This window comes from Colias croceus, chromosome 28, assembly GCF_905220415.1.
Source record: "Colias croceus chromosome 28, ilColCroc2.1".
Classification (NCBI taxonomy): Eukaryota; Metazoa; Arthropoda; class Insecta; order Lepidoptera; family Pieridae; genus Colias; species Colias croceus.
This window is the reverse complement of record NC_059564.1, coordinates 3,855,280-3,878,850: the sequence shown is the minus strand read 5'-3', so window position 1 is coordinate 3,878,850 and position 23,571 is coordinate 3,855,280. Positions and strand designations below refer to the sequence as shown.

General features: G+C 32.7%; 1 protein-coding gene across 1 annotated transcript; it reads right to left on the bottom strand.

Annotated features, from left to right (window-relative positions):
• Positions 1-21,991: 21,991 nt before the first annotated feature.
• Positions 21,992-22,830, bottom strand: LOC123703947. Its single transcript, XM_045652159.1, has one exon. The coding sequence runs from the start codon at positions 22,796-22,798 to the stop codon at positions 21,992-21,994; it is 807 nt and encodes a 268-aa protein (XP_045508115.1). The 5' UTR covers positions 22,799-22,830.
• Between the last annotated feature and the right edge of the window lie 741 nt (positions 22,831-23,571).

Sequence of the window (23,571 nt, the reverse complement as noted above, 5' to 3'; positions counted from 1 at the left end):
GATACGTTACCCGCTCTCTATTTTGGCAAGAAAAAACTCAGGTAAGTGCCCGAGTTTCACTTAGTCACGCACCATTCAGCGTCGTGGCTGGACGTTCTTTTTGTATTTTAATCGGCAGTTGTTATTACGAAGTACATGAGTGAGACATGTATTATGTCTCGTGCGTGAGAGTGAAAGAGAGAACAACTGTATTGGTGATAATGCGTTAGTAAGTAGGTATGTATTAATTACGCTGTTTTTTAGTGCAATGATGTTGGCGTATGCCGCGTCTACTAGTATAATAGGTCATTGTGTGTGTATATTTTGAGTGTCAGAATGGAGTGGAGTAATGATGTAGTTATCGAATTTCTTCAGCTACGTCCTCTTACGATACATTGTAGACATCCATTCACGTCTTCTTCTTGGAGATTTAACATTTTGATGTAAAGAATGAAACCAAAAATTGAACGTACTCAAATAAAACAGATTGACGGCGTCCACAAAATCGTCTTCCGATCTATCAGCCATCTTTGCAATAACTGTGCCGTAAAACATTTGAAAACAAGTCTAGCAGGCATATTTGTAATCGTGTTTGCGTCAAAGTTTTCACTTCAAAGTTTGTACAAATGTTTGCTCAAACTTTGAAGCCAATGTGTAGCGCCAGCATAATACACGCGATTATAAAACATTAATATTTTGAATGCAACGATTTATTTTTTATACGGGCAAATGTGACGGTTTTGGAGGTTTTAAATACTAGATAATATATACAAACACACAGAAACATGTGTGCAATTTCTGACACATAACACACATGTGAAGCAGAGAAACGAAATTATTCATTGAAGTAAATTTAAAATCTATACCTACTATTTACTAATATTATACAGCTAAAGAGTTTGTTTGTTTGAACTCGCTAATCTCAGGAACTACTGGTCTGATTTGAAAAATTATTTCGGTGTTAGATAGCCCATTTATCGAGGAAGGCTATAAGGCTATAATATATCATCACGCAAAGACCAACAGGAGCGGAGCAATGCGGGTGAAACCGCGGAGCACAGCTAATGTCAATTGATTTTAAAAATTCATTCATCATTAGAAAGTCACAACTTTGCCACAATATACAGATACAACCAGTAGGGAAACTTCATACATCACGTTCGAAATAGTGTACCTATTCTTCTGATATAAGAATACCCTTACGATTCTTGTAAACAAGCTTGCTAGTGTGCGTGAGCCATTTAGAACGCGTTCTATGAAGTTTCCCTACTGGTTGTATATATGTATATTGTGCCTTTACCGAGCAACATAATATAGGCTTTTTTTCGTTTTAATCCGAGTGAAGCCGGGACAAGCAGCTAGTCTTCTTATATATAAAAATGTATCGCAAAATGTGTTGGTAAGCGCATTACTCGAGAACGGCTGAACAGATTTCGATAATTCTTTTTTTATTATATTTCTTGAAGTACGAGGATGGATCTTATGTAGAGAAAACGTAAACATGTACCACGGGCGAAGCTGGGGCGGACCGCTAGTATCTTATAAAGTTATTTAACCATAGATTCTGTTAGCAAGTATTCCATCACAATCGATCATAAAAGTTAGCCAACTTGCTGACAACAACTGGGAGAAACAAAGAAAAACATTATATAAAGGATAAATATAAGTTTGTGTGTTTGTTTGCTCTTATTTGTAAACGGCTAAATTTGCATAATTAAACCGTAAAAAAGTGGCTGAAGGTATCATTAGCAGCGTAACTACATAAGATATACTTAATCTTAAATAATTAATAAGTAATTATAATCTATACTAATATTATAAAGCAGAAGAGTTTGTTTGTTTGTTTGAACGCGCTAATCTCAGGATGTACCTACTAGTCCGATTTGAAAAATTCTTTCGGTGTTAGACAGCCCATTTATCGAGGAAGGCTATAGGATAGGCTATATCATCACGCTCAGACCAACAGGACCGGAGCAATGCGGGTGAAACCGCGGGGAACAACAATATGTAACGCGCGCGTAGTTTCCTTACTCCTGGGATTTCCGGGATAAACCTTCCTATAAAATTTTCCTACTCAAAATATATGAGCAGTGAAAGTTTCACCAAAAACTGTTCCATTGTTTTTTTTTTTATTTTTTAACCGACTTCAAAAAAAGGAGGAGGTTATCAATTCGGCCGGTATGTTTTTTTTATTTTTTTTAATGTATGTACACCGATCACTCCGAGGTTTCTGAACCGATTTACGTGATTCTTCTTTTGTTCGATGCGGGATGGTGTCGAATTGGTCCCATAAAAATTTTATTCGTATAGGCCCAGTAGTTTTTATTTTATGAGCATTTTTGTCTGTATTTGTAAATGTTGTAAGTGCAAGTTTGAAGTCGGTTGTTTTTAACGCAGTTATATAGACTTGTTGTTTATTTTTCCTGACAATAGTTTGTTTTTACAACAATTCGATAAAACAACGCTTTGTTACAGTTTAACGCCATTTTTAAAACCTGTTAATGATCCGTAAAAATTACAAGGAAGTGATTAAAAAGTAAAATCGGAGAAAATAATTGCAATTTTATTTAATGGCGATTGTCTTTACTTGGATATTTTTGAGAGTTAAAAATGAATTGACGAATTTTTGCTGTGAGTGCTGAATTTCAAGCCTCTGTACTGACTTCAAATCTGTTTACACAGGGTTTTTTTTCGGGTCAGCACTGATTTGCCTCGAATTTGTAGTCAGTTACTGACCCTGTTTAAATCAGCACTGACGTCATTGTTTAAGGCTCATTGCAATTGGATATTGGATATAAATTTGGAATTGGGGGTAAAAAACAACTATTCGGAGTCTACATAGTATTAAAAAAAACTTCCCGTCTGTCTGTACCTACAATCTACATACATTTTATATGTATGCTTAGATCTTTAAAATTTTAATGTGTAGGTACTAACAGTTTTTTAAAAAGATAAAGTAAACTTTATCTAAACCTCACTATTCGATTCAACTCGGACGAAGCCGGGACATTTGTCTAGTATCTATACTGCCGCGATAACTAAGAATGCAGTAATCGCAAAATGGCGTTTTTGAGATAAACGCGGGAAAGACATTTTTACATATTTGAGGAAGATGTTTATATTTTATAGCCCTTGAAATCTATCAATAAAATTGGAAAAAATACAAGCTTTACAAAGATAATTATCTTATATTTCATAAATTAGTATATCCATTAATAATGCGTATTATTGCGTTTAGGTTTAGCATCAGGCCATGTGAAAATCACAGGACACTAAGTCTAAATACAGTACTTGCGCTCATTACTGCATTATGTTCTAGCGCATGTTGATTACTGCGTTATTTTTTAGTATTTGATACAGGTTTTTAATGTCCGGGGCTAAGTAGATGTACACATAATATCTTCTCACTTTTACACAGATTTAAAAAAAATGCTCTACGGTTGAAACCTACTGCGGGGATATTAAAATTAAACAATTTGTAGAAGAAAATTAAGTTTTATTAAGACAACATTTATTTTAACATCAGTTAAACTGACATGTACATGACTTAAAAAACAAACAGCGCGCAGGAGCAGCACACGTGCCGCACGTCTCACTTCACCGAACGACGACGATTTGCTTCAACAAAACGCAGCACTGTATCGTACGGTTACGATCTCGCGAACTTTTACCTGTGCTTTTACTACACACAAATCCAGTAATGTGGAGAACTGCGTTTTGACGTAGCATTTGGTCTACAGACACTAGAATAAAATGCTACAGTAATGGCTATTACTGCACTTTGTTTTAGGGTATCTTAACAAGAACTGCATTATTTTTTAGCACATGTTTAATACGGCGCTTTTTCTTATCATTGATATAGTTTTCATGTAAGTACTGCAAAAATCGTTAGCTAAAAAACATACTTCCGGGTACTTTTTTTATGAAATTATTTTTTTTTCATGTTAATAAACCCCTTGGGATCCCATTTCTTGGAAAAAGTAAAAATCCCAAAAATGTCGATTACTGCATTCTTTGTTATCAGGGCAGTATACTAATATTATAAAAAGGAAAGGTTTATACGTATGTATGTATGTATGGTTTTCACGCATAAACTATGGAACCGATTATAATGAAATTTAGCACACATATAGAGGGTAACTTGGATTAACACATAGGATAGGTTTTATCTCGGAAATCCCACGGGAACGGGATCTATGCGGGTTTTCCTTTGAAAACGCGGGCGAAAAGCTAGTAGAGAATAAACACAGACGGACATTTTTTTTAATAATAATGGACAGACAGACAAAAACATCTCACCGCTAACAGCTGCCTTTTAACACTGCATAGTAAAAAGTATTTACTTAATTTGCCTAAGAATTCCATTGTCCATACCGGTTTGAAGCAATGACTCAGGCTGCATTCGCATAGGATTGTAATATCTAATAATACATTTTAATATTGTATTTAAGAACATGTATATAAAAATATAAAGTATCTATGCCGAGAATACGTGTCAGAAGTGAAACTTTGGCAAGATTAAAAAATACTAAAATCGTCGCCTTACGATCCTATATTATGCCTTACGCCCATGCGTCCATGACGTGACAGTATTGCCATGACGCGACCTTAAAATTTAACTCCCAACGTGCCAAGAAATTTCACTTCACTATAAGACCAATATTTAAAAGAAGCAACTCCATAGTTTAAGCTACTATTCCATACAAGAATACATTTTATAGTAGCTGTTTAAAAATATACTATGTCACTATATCCTTATAAACATTTCTTTTTCAATTTAATTACACTAGTAATTTGCATACGCCTAGTTTTCCCACAGATTCCGAATTTGGAAATACTGCATTTCATTTAAAGATCAAAATATCTTAATGAACCGTATGCAAATTGCAAATGGCCGTTTGACATTGTGTATTGTTGTATTGGAAAATGAACTTTATTGTATTGTGTTAGAAGTGAATTTGCATTGTAAATCAAGGGACGTAATTTGAGTTATTTTTAAATTAGTCTAGGTTGCAAGTTGAAGGATGGAGAATGTCTGCCTAGTTTTTAGGTCTTAAGTGAATATACCTGGTAATAGTCTATTAAAAATATAAAGAAAGATATGAAGAAGTACTAAAAAGGGGTTGTCGAAATAAAAATAGGACTTGAGATTGCCATTTCTGTCGTTAATTACGTTTAAAATGTTTTTTATTATTATTAAATTATACTTGCAAAACCACCAAAAAGAAACTACATAGTAGGTATTTCTTTAGCCTATCTGTTGTTATAATAATTAGTATAATCTACAACACTGTCAAGTTTAATCAAAAACAGTTCAGTTAAATTTAAGTGATGTGGGTAGATGATAAACCAAACTTTGTATTTTTTATGAAATAGTAAAAACTCAAAATTGTATGTTAATTTTTATCGAAATCGGTTTAGTTGTTAGGTACGTATAAAAGCATTTCCATTCACTAGATTTTTCTTGTTACCTACCTACTTTATGAATAATAATTTGCAATATTTTACAAAAATACAATTTAATTTTTATTTCCATTATACATGATTAATCTCAGAATTCATTGCATAATCTTAAGTGCCTCTACGTAAAACATACAATGAAGCCTTTTTATTTATTTTACTTTTTTATTATTTAAAAACTAATCGAAATGGAACCCACAGAAAACCGTTAAAACTCATAACTTAAATAAACATACTCTTTTAATATGCAAAATGAGTTTGTTAAAAGCAAAGTTATTTGACAAAGCCGAACGTAAATCGGAATTAACTATTGTGTAGTATAAGAGATGGTGAAAGATCTATACGTTACTAAAAATGTACAAGAATATTCCTAATTAATGATCAATTAGTAACAAGTAATAAACTTTGTAAATCGTAAATATCATATTATAATCAGACACTATCTAAAAACTGTTTTATATATCACAAAAATATACATATGTATATGTATGTTTATAAATTATTTTAGACAATGCGTTTAAAGGAGAATTATTGTATTTTGAATGCTAATAATAACGCAGGTAGTTTTGTGATTAACACATGTATGTAATATAAATAAATATAACAATCCAAAACCTAAATGATCTTAAAAAATATTTATCCTGTGGTGGGAATCGTTATATTTTATTTTAACATTTTACTCATTATCTACAGCTTCTGGGCATGTTCTTTTAACCACATATTAAGTATGTCAGTTAAAATGAAAAATAATTAATAATATGTATACGAATACATCAAGGTTTCAAACCGGCTCTTAGGGAATTTATCAACTTTAAGAGCTTTAAATCCGTCACCATCTCTTAGACTTAGACTATCTGTATTTTTCTATCATATTACCATTTAAATATTTCTACTATTATCTGACCTTTTGACCTCGGTCCTCGTGTATCTATGGTTCGATTCCAGTTTCTAATAATATTATTATGTGCTAAATAGACGATTTGATATTTATGTTATTTGTATTTAAATTAGTATTAAAGTTAACAATAAAAACCTGTGTTAATCAGTGAAAGAATGTATTATAATCAGTTTAATAGTTTATGATGTTATGTTATGCAAACAAAATTTATATTACTAGCTGTGCTCTGCGGTTTTACCCGCATCGCTCCGCTTCTTGTTAGTCTTAACGTGATGCAGATAATATAATAATATGTACCCATAGCTTTCCTCAATGAATGGACTATCTAACAGTGAAAGAAGTATTCAAATAGGACCTGAAATTTCCTGAGATTAGCGCGTTCAAGCAAACAAACTCAGCTTTATAATATTAGTATAGATAAAGCGGCCTACCGCCTTACTTGTCACATAAAAACGCAAAAATGAACACATACAACGAATAATAATTGAATATTCAATTTAATTATCTGTGCTAGTCTAGTCTATAGTCTATGCATATGTTGAATATATGAATAATAATGTTTTATTAATATTTTTATTTTCGGCAGACGTGTCGCTGTATTGTCACGGTATTTTTAAAGCGATTCTTTGCGAATCGCGAATATCGTCGACTTAACCGTGAAATATACTGGTTTTAGGGTTCCGTGAATAAATTAATTTAATACTGGCATTTTTAAACTATCAGCTTGTACAGATTTTATTTAGGATTTTAAAATATGTTCCTCTATTAATCAGTAAAGAAGCTTTCAAATGATAAAATATTTTTTTAATTGGTTATTTTCGAAGTCTGTATTTCCAAAAAAGTTTATTTTTAATGTCATTTTACAAGTCTCTATTGGCACATAGATTACTTTGAATATCATCTTGTACACTATAATATTTACTAAACGGAGCCCAAAATGCAAGGGTGACTCCCCACAGTCTATTTCTTACTTATAATACTTACTAATACTTACTTATTTAATACAAAATTATGTTAGTTTGTCTCGTCTTTTATGTTATAACCGTTGTATCTGATGATACAACATAGAGACTGACATAGGCTTTTTACTTCGGCGAGACATGTTTTCCCATGGTACCTAATATCCTTTATATTCATTATACGGAACCCAAAACCGTTTCGCACTTAACCATCAAAGGTGCTTTTAAGGTCGTAAAGGTGATAATTGATTAGCACACACGTCTGCTGTTAAATTTAATATTTCCCCGTGAATCAGAACCGAGTTATTTTTTTAAATTATTACCCCATACTGAATAATGGTTCTTGACTTGTTTATAGGATATGACGGATTTAAAACCCGTTTTATTTATCGTCTAAGGATGCTTTCTGGGAAGTATGATATATCCCTTTAGGGAATTTAATTTATTATATGTTTATAGGAGGGGACTACTTCAAACTGTAATGAAACTAAAATTTATGGAATTTTAGTTCTTACTGCAGTTTTTAATACGCTTTTTAGCTTCACCTTTATGTTTAGTACCTATGTAACCAACTCTTTACGAATCGATTGTGATCTACTTGCGGATAGATTTAAATCAAACTTTTTACACATATCTAGGATCGGTGCCAATCAAGGTGCCAATACAGTAATTTTATAAGTTTAAGCGTGTTTTTTTTTCAGTTTTTCTTCAAACTAAGTACATAACTTACCTAGTTACATGCATAATTAATTATTGAACGCACTGTATTATGAGATTAAATCACTACCTACCCAAATTAAATTAAAAACAATAACAAACAAATGTATTTTTTTTCTAGTCTATGCACTTTCTATTAAAAAAACACATGACAGTTGACAGCTAAATATCACTGACGTTTCTTTTTTTTTCCTTTTCTAAGGCAGCTGCTTATCCTTGCTTATAAGGTCATCTTTCCAAGGGATAAAGCGTTAATCTTTTATATTTTACGAAAAATAAAAACATATATCATTTGAGGTCATAATTACAGACGCCATAGTGGATGGGTGTGGCACCATCAATCAACATTCTTTAATTATAACTAACTTAATTATAATATTGGGGAATGCATTGTTTTTAACGTGCTGTTTTAAATTACTTTTAATTCTTTGACCGTTGGTAAATACGATTTAGTTGTTTATGTATATCATTTTATTAACAAAAAGATGAAAAACTAAAATAAGTACCTGCAAATTAAGACGCCAATAATATGGCACATCTAAAGAAGTTTAATTATCAGCTGTTTGTTATGGAAAATGGAAATAATAAGTGTTTTATAGATAAATGTGGGTGTTTAAATAAAACAAAATATAAACAAATTATAATGTATAAATTACTATAGAACTATTGGTGGCTGAATCTATATTGAAAACGTGACAAAGTTTCCAAAAAGGAGAAAATAATCACAACGATTTTTTTCTCAATTTTTAACAATTCAATTATACAGATAGCTAATCACACTTTTACAAAAATCCACACACAACTACATTTCTAATCCAAAAAAAAATCAGCCGCGCTACAGAATTTTTTCCGGATATTTTCTAAAAAGTCAAGATTTATCTAGCGCTGAATACATTAGCGGTATCTCATCTTGATACTGCAACACCATACAAGGGAACCTTTCAAGACCTATACTTTATTCATACGTGAGGCGATGCCTGCAAAATGGATAAGGCTCGCTATTCAGTGTACGACGTAATGACAGATATTTTATTTGTACAAAAAATGTTCCGAAAAAATAAAAAATGTAGGCAAAAAACTATAGAAATGGTGGCCGAATTTACGCCTTCTCGCTTAATTTTTCAATTGTAAGTATGGAGACATTTTGATACCCGAGAAAGGACATAGGCTACCTTTTATTGCGAAATATGTACCACGGGCGAAGCCGGGGCGAACCACCAGTAAATAATAATGAACAATACCCATCACACAGTGTTAATTTTTCTTGTTTAATTCTCTTAAAGAGGTACAATAATTACTCAAGTGTGTTGTAACTGGATATATTTATATCATTTTTACAAAATTATTTCCTATCATGTAATTTATAACTACAACAATAAAGACGCCATTCATAAATTCGTTTCACTAATACAGTCGGGTAATGAATGGCCCGCTTTAAGGACACGCATACATCCCTAGGCCCCTTTATTGTATTTAACGGCGGCTCATTCCGGGATAAGACGGGTTACTTAAAAGGATTTAAAATTAGTAATTATTTATAGTGTTGCTATAATTAAATATCGTTTTTGGAATGTTTTATCACATTTGGTTACGCTGTTTTAGCGGATTTGTGTAAACAAATATTCGCCATATACAAAAATACTTTATATACTTATACAGGGTGTCCCACTATTGGTATACTAAGCGCGAAGGGACTTGTAGTTTTACATACACTGATCACGTAAAAAATACTTAAACAACAAAATTACGTCAAAAATTTTTCGCAAAATTTTTCCTGAAAATCCATGTTTTCTTCTCTAGCTTCGCGCAGCCGGCATATACCGCTTCTCTAATGTGAGCATTTTGTCTATGAAAACATAATCTTAAACGATAGCTCACGTGCGGGTGGCAAAGTTGGGGTTGCTTGTTATGGGTGTACAACAGAATTCATCTATTTGAAAATATGCGTCTGGAATTTTATAAGTATTTTTTACGTACTCAGCGTATGCAAAACTATAACCTCCTTTGAGCTAAGTATACCAACAGTCTCTGTGGGACACCCTGTATATGTATACTTATTCATAAATGTCATACAAATTTACATCTATCTTTACCTACTAACTTATTTCATACTAGCTTCCGCCCACGACTTTGTAGGTGCATCCCCGTTTTTCCCCGTTCCCGCAAGAATTTCGGGAAATCCTTTCTTAGGGGACGCCTACGTTATGACATCTACCTGCATGCCAAATTTCAGCCCGATACGTCCAGTGGTTTGGGCTGTGCGTTGATAGATCACTATATCAGTCACCTTTGAGTTTTATATATTATATAGACTAGATTTCAATCCGCGGCTTCGGCCGCTATTTCAAGAAAAACCCGCATAGTTCCCGTTCATGGGATTTTCTGTCTTATTTTAAGTCTTCAGCTACCTACATTCCAAATTTCATTGTAATCGGTTTAGTAGTTCTTACATGAAATAATAAAAAAAAACATCCATTCTCAGATACTTTCGCATTTATAATATTATAGTAGGATTTAAATCCGAAAACATAACTCCTTTTGCGCATTCACTTAAATTTTCGAATTTTATTTAATCCATCTTCTCTAATGTTTCATTAGGCTATCAGATAGGTTAATGAATTTACCTGTTTACTCGGCCCGGGACTCGAATCCTGTTAAATTCGCTAATTCGTACACCTTAATGCATTTTATGATCTAGTGTCGTGGGCTATGAAGGTATAGACAGGACAGGGACAAATATTTGGTGAATATAATTGTTATATGTACATTAACATAATATGACATATTATTATACATATTTATTATAATTTATTTTGCTCAAATATGCTTCCTTGCGAAACAAATTAAATTATTAAATTAACTTCATAGTATGCTTGTAATTGTTATTAAGACTATTGTTTTGTCTTGCTATAAAGTTCAAACCACTGAACAGATTTTGATTTCGTGATAGACTGTGCAAGTATATTTCAAAGATCATGTTGTAAAACGTTTGAGCAAATTTCTAAACGTTTGACAGTTCTATAAGATGTGAACTTTTCTTTTTTTCGTTAATAACTATTTATATCATAAAATATGTAACACAATCTACTAAACTAAAGCTTTCTGAAATCTCTGTATTCAATGATGCGTAAGAAAATGGTGACTTGTTCTAGAATATAAGTATACAAAAATATAGTAAAGATCGATCCAGCCTGGAGTTTGATCTAAACACTACGAGAATTTTATACAAAAAGCCTAAAATAGTACTGCTTGCTTAACTTTAAAGTTAAATCTATGGTAGTCTAAAATAACTATCTGCTCTATATTTTCCTAACTCTATAGTCCAACATTTGGCGAGCGTTCTATAGTAAATATTTACCTGTGACTCACAGCTCCGCAGCGCTAAAATGGCGCTTAGCTTTTAGAATAATCTATCGACCCAAATACAAAAGTTTGTACAGATAATAAATTAAAGACCTAGTGGCTAATGACCTGGATTGTAAGGCGTGGTTTGGTCCTTGCGGAATTGTAGATATGTTTTAAATGGTTTAGTAGTAATGACGGTTATATTTTTGTTTGTTTTTACTTTTTATATAATGAGTTACACAAATAATATTATGATGGGGAATTTTGATGGAATTATTATAATATGTATACGGTGTATGCCAAGCACAGGTGTCAGAAGTGAAATTTCTTTAGTAATATTCAAAGATAGATAGGTACCAAAGTCGTCGCCTTACACCATGACGTGACGGTATTGCCATGACTTTGAAGTTTTACTATGACTTTGAAGTTTACCTTAAGAAGTTTCACTTCAAAAACATTTAAAATATTTATCAATATTTTACCTATTTCTTTCAGTCTAGAAAGAATTTTCTAGCATCAAGTATTAAAGAAAAATTAACGGAATATGATTTATTAATTACATTAATAAACCGAGGATATGCTTGATCATCCTGTCTGTATACGTACTATTCATAACTACATAAGTTGTAAAATAAATAACTCCGTTTTAATCCCTTAAGCCTTTAATTAAAAAAACTTTATAAGCGGCATTTTATGACCCTCTGATGTTTATGATGTTTTATATCCAGCTATCACAAGTTTTTATAACTTGCGAATGAGCAATATCTTTTACTGTACTTTTGTTTGTTAGTTTGTCCAAAATTGATGCGCCGTTTGCGATAAATCGCGTGTTATGGGAAGTAAAGGTAGGTCATAGTTAAATTGATTAAAATGTGTGAACAAGTAGGTACACACAAAAATGTTATCGATGAACAGGTTTAAGATAAATCAAGCGAAGCCGCGGGCGTAAAGATAGTTCTTATTATAAAGAGGAAAGCTTTTATTTTAATACAGTAGCACAAACAGAAGATTTTACTAACTGAAAACTACATAGTATAGCTTATTTGGCGGCCTTATCACTTATTAGTTATCTCTTCCAGGCAACCATGGTAAATGTTAACCAGCAAAAAAGATCACTTCCGTGACAAAAAGATCGCGATTATTTTATTGTTTGCAAATTATTTTATAGTTATACAAAAACTACTGAACCGATTTCAATAATCTTTCAAAAATGGAAAGATACATTATTACCGTGGAACATACGATCCATACTATCCATACTAATATTATAAATGCGAAAGTAACTCTGTCTGTCTGTCTGTTACTCAATCACGCCTAAACTACTGAACCAATTTGCATGAAATTTGGTATGGAACATGGAATATACCCGAGAAAGGACATAGGCTACATTTTATCCCGGGAAAATGACGCAATCCCGGAAATCCCACGGGAAGAGAACTATGCGGGTTTTTCTTTGACTGCGCGGGCGAAGCCGCGGGCGGAAACCTAATAGGCTATATTTTATTTCGTAAACACGTTTATTCACCTGTATGTTTGTATGTAACCATTTTGCATAGACTCGGTTTTGACACACATCACACTAAAAACAAGAGATTTAATTCAAACTTTGTACACTTATCAAGAATTAGAAAAAATAAATTAATAATAATTGGTAGGAATAAAATAATTTTCAAGCTCGATCGATTAGTTTTTGTGTTAAATCGTAAGAAAACAAAAGCCTTTTCGTAATACAAGTTCTGATATCTAATTGTTTTAAATAATTTTATGTTCATTATTCAAAAACACTGAATATCTATTAAAAATAAGATAAGCTTGGCCAAATCATTAGCATTAGATTACGGTTGTATTATAAATGGATCGTGAATGGCCATAAATGTTCTCGAATAATGTGGGATTGTGGGATACGACGCCATTTTGTTTTCGCCTTTTTTAGCACAGACAATAAAGCTTCCTTATAGAAAAGATAATACATGTTATAGATATATCTATAGGATGTAGTAAGAATATATCTCTTAATTTAAAGCTTTTATTAAATATAAACTAATATTATAAATCTAGACTATTATAAAGACTTTGTTTGTTTGTTTGAACGCGCTAATCTCGGAAACTAGTGGTCCGATTTTAAAAATTTAAAAATTTTATTGATAAATATAAATAACAATTTTTGACGATAATGAATTCATTCAATGTAAATGAGATGTTAAAATCTATCATATCATGTTTAACAAAAAAAAAATATAGGTACATACTCAATTCAAAATTTAACTAAAATATAAATTTAATACAACACAATACAAAATGCGCTCTCTTAAAACAAAGTCGGTTAAACTATTAAATTAACTTTAAAATTTCAATGCCATTGTATGTGTGATTGATTCACGATTCGAACCCTGACCCTTGCGAAATATTTTAAGTAATTACTCTACCAAGTGTTCATTTATTTTTATCGATAAATTATCCATTCAAATGGAGCGAGTCGATGTGTTACGAGATACATACATGTTAGCGCGATTAATTTAACGATAAAATTATATTTTAAAAGTAAATCAATTAATGAACTTAATTAATTAATTTAATAATAATTAAATGGATAAAAGTATTAATAATCATTTAATTACCAAATAATAATAATATTACATGTCATATTCAAAATAACGATCAAAACAACACAAACAACACCTGCGCTGACTCATACAGTCACACCACTCGAATGGTTGTTTTGATCGTCGTATAAATAACGGTCGTCTGCAGTTGCGAGGCATTCTTGTCTTGACTTTGGTCGAGTAAAGATGTCTAAGAAATATTATATCAGTATTTAATTACGTAATACAACCACGCTCTTACATCAGAAGTAGAAGATGAACCAGCCCTTACTCGGAATCCTGGCAGGCTGGCACAAATTCTTCTATCATACTACGTGACTGTGCAACTGTCACTGTCACCATCATGACAGTATACCACTGTGGACTTCAACCTTCGAAAAAATTGAATTGAATTGACTTCAAGCACAGAATACATAATAGTAGCTAAACGCTACAGAACGGACACTCTCCGCCTCCCGCCAAAATTAAACATTTACCTCACCCCGCACGATCAGACATGTTAAAGGCCCTACTCACGGTTCAACACAACCCACAATCTGCTGACACAATTTGTTGAAGTCGCGATTGAGCGTTCTCTACTCACGATTCATCCAACCCTCAATCTGCTGATACAATTTCATTCCGCGATTGCTTGCCACAACGTGTGCACGTCACGTTGATGCCTGGCCTGATGCTAAACCTCAACGCAATAATACGCATTATTAATGGATATACTAATTTATGAAATATAAGATAATTATCTTTGTAAAGCTTGTATTTTTTCCAATTTTATTGATAGATTTCAAGGGCTATAAAGTATAAACGGCTATAAAATATAAACATCTTCCTCAAATATGTAAAAATGTCTTTCCCGCGTTTATCTCAAAACCGCCATTTTGCGATTACTGCGAAGCGCGATTGAGCCGAGATTGGAGCAATCACAATACTCACGTTTCAACACGCACACAATCTGCTGAGACAATTTGTCGGGTTGCTTCCGCGCCGATCCAATACACAACATGTTGGGTTACGCCCCCAACGTGCCCTCAACTATACTATTCACGACACAATCTGTCAGCTCACTGCAGATTGTGTCAGCAGATTGTTACTGAAATTGAATCGTGAGTAGGCTACTTTATGGTACCCATTTCCCCGCAAGGACGATACCAACGACGTCTTAGACGAAACGCAACGAAGATTGACAACATTAATCAAATTGACATAAAGTAATTTTATTATTTTGGATTTGTGATTATCGTTTTTCGTAGAAAATGGTTAAATATTGTGCTGTTTACGGATGTATTTCATCAGAAAAACGCGATTTTTTTTTTTTTACGCTGGTCACAAATGTGCCAACCATAAAGCGTTAACACACACATTTGCAGTCTCTACAGTGTGACTGTCAAAACAATCATTTTGTATGGAATGTCCGGGGTGTGCTTCAAGTAAACAAGGATGAAGGAACTCGCACAATGTGTGTTTTCTTATGCGTTATGTGAAGTAAATGATTGTGGTGTGGAAAATTGTAACGGTAATGTAGTTCATCAATATTATTTAAACGCAGTGTGTAAACCGGGCGGTTGTCCAGGAAAGTTGAGCCTTTAATTTTGGTAAGCGAACGACGTGCTTATGTCACAAATTATAAATTATTGATTCCGTGGGAATTTAAATCTAATGAGGTGCCTTCGATGGTGCCCAGTGTAAGCTATTGTGCTGATAAATTATTATTTTTCTGTATTTTGATGATTCAAAAGCATTTCTAAACGAAGACCAGTAAAATATTTGAGTTTGAGTTTGTCATGTGGATTTGATTGGAGTTCTATAAGGTCAGTTTGGCCGAGCGGTTATGTTTGTGTCAAAACATAATGTTTTGACATCACGAGATGAATTACCGTACTCATTTCAAATGAACGTACGAGGACGTTATTGTTTTACTTTGGCCAAGCCGGATATAACTTGTGTTTTAACTTTTAACTATGTTCCAGGACTATGGTTATCACTTGAGAGTTGAGAAGCCGCTGTTCGCAGCTGGAAAAACTCGTTGAGCTATCGAATACTATGCAAATATCAAATCACAATAATACTCCACAATGATTGCTATGGAGCGAAAAATACAAGCAATTGCTAAACTGCTATTGTATCCTATGTACGTGTAAGAATAGTACCAAAGCAGAATTTAGATGACCGTGTTAGCGGTAATGGAAACTAATTATGATACTCGACTGCCACTTGTCTGTACGGGTCTACTGTGACTTAGTCTGACAACTGGGCAGATAATAAAACAAATCGAATGCCACTTGTCTGTACGGGTCTTCTGTGACTTAGTCTGACAACTGGGCAGATAATAATACAATCGAATGCCGCTTGTCTGTACGGGTCTTCTGTGACTTAGTCTGACAACTGGGCAGATAATAATACAATCGAATGCCGCTTGTCTGTACGGGTCTTCTGTGACTTAGTCTGACAACTGGGCAGATAATAATACAATCGAATGCCACTTGTCTGTACGGGTCTTCTGTGACTTAGTCTGACAACTGGGCAGATAATAATACAATCGAATGCCACTTGTCTGTACGGGTCTTCTGTGACTTAGTCTTACAACTGGGCAGATAATAATACAATCGAATGCCACTTGTCTGTACGGGTTTTCTGTGACTTAGTCTTACAACTGGGCGGAAAATAATAATAACCTGATTGTTTGAATTAACGCTCAGAGCACGAGCTTTTTTCAGAATGGCCGTGTTAGCGCGATTAATTTAACGATAAAATTATATTTTAAAAGTAAATCAATTAATGAACTTAATTAATTAATTTAATAATAATTAAATGGATAAAAGTATTAATAATCATTTAATTACCAAATAATAATAATATTACATGTCATATTCAAAATAACGATCAAAACAACACAAACAACACCTGCGCTGACTCATACAGTCACACCACTCGAATGGTTGTTTTGATCGTCGTATAAATAACGGTCGTCTGCAGTTGCGAGGCATTCTTGTCTTGACTTTGGTCGAGTAAAGATGTCTAAGAAATATTATATCAGTATTTAATTACGTAATACAACCACGCTCTTACATACATGTGAAATATATAATTAAGTATGACATTGTCGGTAAAGTTAATCGATTTTGATGAGAATTTGGAGTGAGAATTCAGATGTATTTTTTTTTTGGAGAACATATTTTATATTATGTACCTATTAGAATGTCCTATTTGCAGCCAATACGCACATACACACACACACTTGTTGTTCTTGTTGTTTTATACTTGTTGTATATCATGTTCTATTATTGTTATTTTCTTGTATTATTTGATTTAATATTGTGTATGTTCTGTTTTGGTTGAAATAAATCTTTTTGTATTGTATTGTATTGTATTGTATTGTATTGTATTGTATTGTATTGTATTGTATTGTATTGTATTGTATAGCTTTTACAATGATTTTTCATACGGAAAATGTTTTATTTAGCAAAGTTAACTATTAGGGTGCTTTTCCACCAAAGATGTGCTATGCAGCTATGCTACAAAAATGTTATAGCTCTGCTGTGAAACTATGTGACCGTTTCCACTGATACTAAGCTAACTATATAGCTGTGCGAGGAAGATGCGAAGCTCAAACTATGCGATGCATCGATAGTAGACGCTCTGCACATAGCTATCATAGCATATTCTACTATGTAGCTATAAATACACATAGCACATAATTATTAATACACATCCTTCTTTAAAAAACGTATCTTAGTTAAACCCGTTTCCACCACTTGCTAAGCTATGTGCATAAATAAATATGATTGATGGATAGGTAACAAACGCATCCACACAACGTAGCATAGCACATCTCTGGTGGAAAGGCATCTTTACATTTGTGTACAGATACCTACATTGGTTCTAGGTAAGTTTTAAAGGCATTCAACAGATACAATTCAATGTCTAGTTCACATTTATCTAACAATCGCGTCGATCTTTCGCGCCAAACCATCTCAAACGTCATTAGCCATAAATGAGTTTGGCATAACGAACTACAGAGTAAGTAATATACTACAAAACCATAGTATAAAGAGAGAAGTAGGTCAACTCTCGGCGTTTGGGTACGATACCTAAACTCGTGACGCGCAGGGTTGTCACTTGTCTCGTGGATATTCCAAATAATTGTATTAAACATACACCGACTTATTTCAGCAATAGCGCGTCCCTAACGAGAACGGTCCATGAGAAGGAACCGAGTTGTGTGCGTGCGTCAAGCTTGCGTACGTACGTGAACGTGGTCAAGCGCTCCGTGTACATACAAGCGGCGTGATGTACATTTGTTCAAAGATAACATACTTCTCTCTTTATACTATGGTAATATACTACGTAACGAACAGTGTTACCACAATGGCGACCATAAATCATATGTCACTTTGACAGCCGATGAAAGGAGGCCCGTCAGTGCCGATACGAACTTTTTAGTGTTTCTTTTAAATGTCTTTGATTAATTGAGTTTTTAATAATTGTAATTTTTTAACTTCTCTTTGAATGGATGTGAATATGTATTGTGATTTTTAATGTATTTGCTGCTGGTTCTCAATGGCTTTTCCTGACTCGGAATGAAAACAAAAATAAAAGCTTCAGTCACTCAGGAATAAAGTAGTTTAAAATTTGACCTGTTGTTTCTACATATTATAGAAAATTTCTGCAAAATCGATTCGCTAGTTTTTGAGAGTTACGACTTACGACTAACCAACTCACGAATAATAACATTCATAGAACATCAAATTTATAACACTAGGTACCTAGAAGGACATTACAATTTATCGTTTAAAATCATTTAGTTAAATAGTAAGTTAAATAGGTACTAGATTATCTTTAAAATATTACAAGCTGATTTCATAGTTTTTCCAAGAAAGCATTTAATCTTATTTACAATCTTGCGGTTTGCCTTGTCAGCAAATGTCAGATTTTTGCCGACAATAAAAACGATAATAAACATTTTTATGGACTTTAATATCTTTATCAAATGTAATTCTGGAAATTCTTTAGAAACAAATTAATTTAAAAATACAGTACTTAAGATCATAGATATTACACTAATTTAGGTTTATTTTTTATCTACTTTCGAGCTTTACAAGCTTTTAAAAACAGTACCTTGACTTAAAAATACCTTGAATTTAAAAAATTTCTCCTGTCTCCTCTGGGAATCGAATTTAAGACAAAAATTGCTTGCTTTAACTTACTACCAAAGAGGCGAATTTAAAATAAATAAAGAATTAATAAACCAATGTAATTACTATGGCAATTTAATAAAAAAATCAATTGTTAAAATTTAAAAATATGGAATCAATTCGCGCTTGACCGATTCTGTATTCGTATACTTACTTACTAATTAAAAATAATCAAATTTCGTGAAACATTAACATTCCAATAATGCATTAATAAGGTGATATTATCGAAATCTCATCTCAGATTTCAGTAATAAAAACATCAATTTTTTAATTTAAACATGAAAATATGTATGAAGTGTTAATAATTTAGTTATCAAATGATGCAATTTAAACTGTTAATGAATGTCTAAATGTTTAAAGAAAAAAAATGTGTGCGTGTACTAGTGTACTGCACACGTAAGAACTAAGAAGTGAAACTTCTTTATGGCCTTATTTTTCAAAAAATAATTTACTAAATGCAACTTTACAGAAATACGTCGAATCACGCCTGGTAAAAGATGGCGCGTAACGGAAAAATGTTACGCGTAACGAAAAAATGTTACACTAAATTTTTTTCCAACCCCGATAAAGAAGTTTCACTTTTATTATCTTCACCTGTATGTTTGTATGTAACTAGTAACTACTAACAACTCGATTTTGACCCACTTTAAAGTTTAAACGGACAGATTTAATTCAAACTTTGTACACTTATCAAGGTGACAGTAGGTATAATAATTTTTGAGAGTGCTTTTCCACCAATAATGTGCGAGCGATGTTTGTAAATAACCAATCATATTGCTTCATTTAGTTTGAAGTTTGAAGCGTTTGATGCGACACTATTTGTTATTTTCAAACACAATCCTCGCTACACATCCTCGTATATAATTGGTGGAAAAGCACCCTAAGCGTGGTGTTTTAAGTTAATTTTTGTTTTAAACTATATTAATAGAAATGCTGAACTAATAATATAAGAAGTAAGTTTTTTTTGTTTGTTACAACTTAACACAAAATCGATGACAAATTCGTACACATTACATTACACAGATTCTAAAAACTTGAGATTTCTCTTTTTTTAAGAATAATTGAACATTTTCAAGATATAACCGCCATAACAAAGACAATACAATTAATAGATATAACTAGCCGCCATGTTGTTGCTATAAAAATCTTATCACTAGATAAAGTCAAGTGATAATACCACTACAAGCAATTTTAAACTCTAATTGAACGAAACAGGGTACAATTTTGCATGAAGGTACCGTTCTTCTATCCTTTTAAGTCCAGTTTAATATAGTCGTATGTTTTTTTGCTTTGTCTTGAATGAAGTGGAAATTGAACCTTATTATGTTTGCAATAAGGACTTCTATTTTTAACGCTTATAGCTTGTTCACACTGCATAATGTGTCCATAATATTTGCTTATTTGGTACGATAAATATTTTATTTTATCGTTGATAGGATTGAAAGGTACATAGAATGTTTTGATGTATCGTACATGTTCATACTTGTTTGTGAATGATAATTAATTTATTTACATATACAATATGAGGAGATTCAGATCAAGACGATAGAACTGGTTCTAAAACCTGAAAAGTTTGTTTTAAAACAACTGTAGTTTACACTTTTCAAATATACTACTATAGTTTATTATCATTTAACCATAATATAGGTAGGTCATTTAACTTTGAGAACTATATCGATCGAATAGCATATTCATTAGTGATTCTACAAGTAATTAAAAGTTTTTATTATTTGGAACAAATGTTTAATCTTCCTATCCATGTCTAAACATCAAAGCAGGTAATAATAAAATGTCTATTGCACAAAATTTATATGAAATAATATACTAAATTGTCCCACGGTTTTATCCGCAGCGTTCCGCTCCTGTTGGTCTTAGCGTGATGATATAGCCTATAGCATTCCTAAAGCCGTCCTCGATAAATGGGCTACCTATACTAACACCGAAATAATTTTTCCAATCAGACCAGTAGTTTCTGAGGTTAGCGCGTTCAAACAAACTACATCTTCATAACATTAGTATTTAAATATTTAATTGATTCCTTAAATTATTATTTGACTATTAACTATAATATATATATATAATAAGTAATACAATAATTTCGAAAAGCCTAGCCACCCTAACTCTAGATAGTTTAAATATTTAATTGATTCCTTAAAATATTATTATTTGACTATTAACTATAATATATATATGTAATACAATAATTTCGAAAAGCCTAGCCACCCTAACTCTAGATAGTTTAAATATTTAATTGATTCCTTAAAATATTATTATTTGACTATTAACTATAATATATATATGTAATACAATAATTTCGAAAAGCCTAGCCACCCTAACTCTAGATAGTTTGTTCAAATTTATAGACCTAAATCGCGTTTTTTAAGAAATTATCGTGGGTAAAACTGGTAGTAGTATTGTACACGACCTCTATGAGAATATTTTTAAATACTTGTTTACATGACCTTTGGTACAGTGGTTAAAGCGTAGAACTGAGTGGTCCTGGGTTCGATTCCCAGTGTGAACTAACAAAAAATGTCTCGGTCTGGCAAGGCAAAAAATCAATCGATATTAACTACTGAATATTTATATAATCTGTATTTATTCAAACCTTTTAAAAATATTTCTCATCTCGAATATATAACGTGTAATAATTATTAAGAAATAAGTAATTTAATTAATTTAACGTCATTATTCAATATTTATTTAATCCTTTTAAAATGTTTTACTTAAGTTCCTGAAAACAGCAACAAAATCCCAAAATCTATATTTTGTATTAGATCATCAATTAATGTCCAAATACAATTAGTATAATAATATTAAGTCCACATTCATATAAAAATTCTATTTCTTCACGCACGTACGTTTTCTGGGCGGTGGTATAGGCGGCAGATCATCTCTACAGGCCAGTCGTTCCCTCAAGGCGATATCCCCACCAAAAACTCGATTATATACCCCTATCGCAAACTTCCCCCCACTATACAACATGCCTCGAAATAACTCATCAGTTTCCTTAGGAAAGCACATTGCTCCAGCGAACAGGCCACCAAGAGTTGTTCCTACTATCCGACTGGGTATACCACGTTTTGACGCCATGTAATAACCAGAAATCAAGCCAAAAGCTACTATACCCTGCCTCATTGCTAGCCTGTTAGGATCACGCATGAATTTCTTGAAATTCCTGTCATGGTCTGCCATTTCGCTCTTCAATTGTACCCAAGCATTTGCGAAACCACATTTAATTTGGCATAGACTTTTCTGGGTATCAGAACGGTAGCTTTTTACTGTAGGTAGCAAGTACTCTTGTAAAATAGGCACGTTATGTTTAGGACACTTCTGTTGGTCTTCTTGATAGACTTTGTATTCGTAATGTGGACTTGTGTATAACGGTAAGTCTTTGTATTTCATGGGTGGTGGACATTTTGGAGTAGGATCTGGTTTAGCGGCTTCTACCACTGGGAATATATTCATATTGGCACCAACTAGAACCTTTTTAAGCGCTTCAATCCATAGCCTTCCAAGAACGTAAAGATCACCATAACATAAATGAGTTAGGGATTTTTTCATTTCATCTTTGGAGTCGAAAATTTGCGTGTTAGTTGTGATTTCTTCATTGTTATTTTTTTCGAATTTTAAGGATTTTTGTTGCATTACACGGTAACGAGAAATTTTGATGGTGAATTTATTTTGACGTTGTATGTTTTGACATGAACGACTGATGATTTATGTGACGTTTTATGAGAATTTGAAAAGGAGGTTTTATATGGTAGCTAGAATGTTTAATTTATATTCTAACTAGGTTTCCGCCCGCGGCTTCGCCCGCGCAGTTGAAGAAAAACCCGCATAGTTCCCGTTCCCTCGGGATTTCCGGGATTACGTCATTTTTTCCCGGGATAAAAAGTAGCCTATGTCCTTTCTCGGGTATCTATCAAAATATCTCAATACCAAATTTCATGAAAATTGGTTCAGTAGTTTATGCGTGATTGAGTAACAGACAGACAGCAGAGTTACTTTCGCATTTATAATATTAGTATGGATACCACAATATAAAGATACAATCAGTAGGGAAACTTCATACAAACGTTCGAAATGGCTCACGCACACAAGCAAGCGTGTTTACTAGAATCGTAAGGGTATTACATATTATATTTTATCCTTCGTGTACTCTAGATGAATAATTGCCGCATGCACTTTCACTGTTAATACTTTTTAAATATTAGATATTATAATATGAAAGCAGATAGAATTAAATCTATATATATAAAAGAAAGTCGTGTTAGTTACTCCACTTATAACTCAAGAACGTCTGAACCGATTTAGCTGAAAATTGACAGGGAGGTAGTTTAGAGCCAGGAAAAGGATATAGGATACTAAATACGTACCACGGGCGAAGCCGGGGCGGACCACTAGTTTATAATAAAACC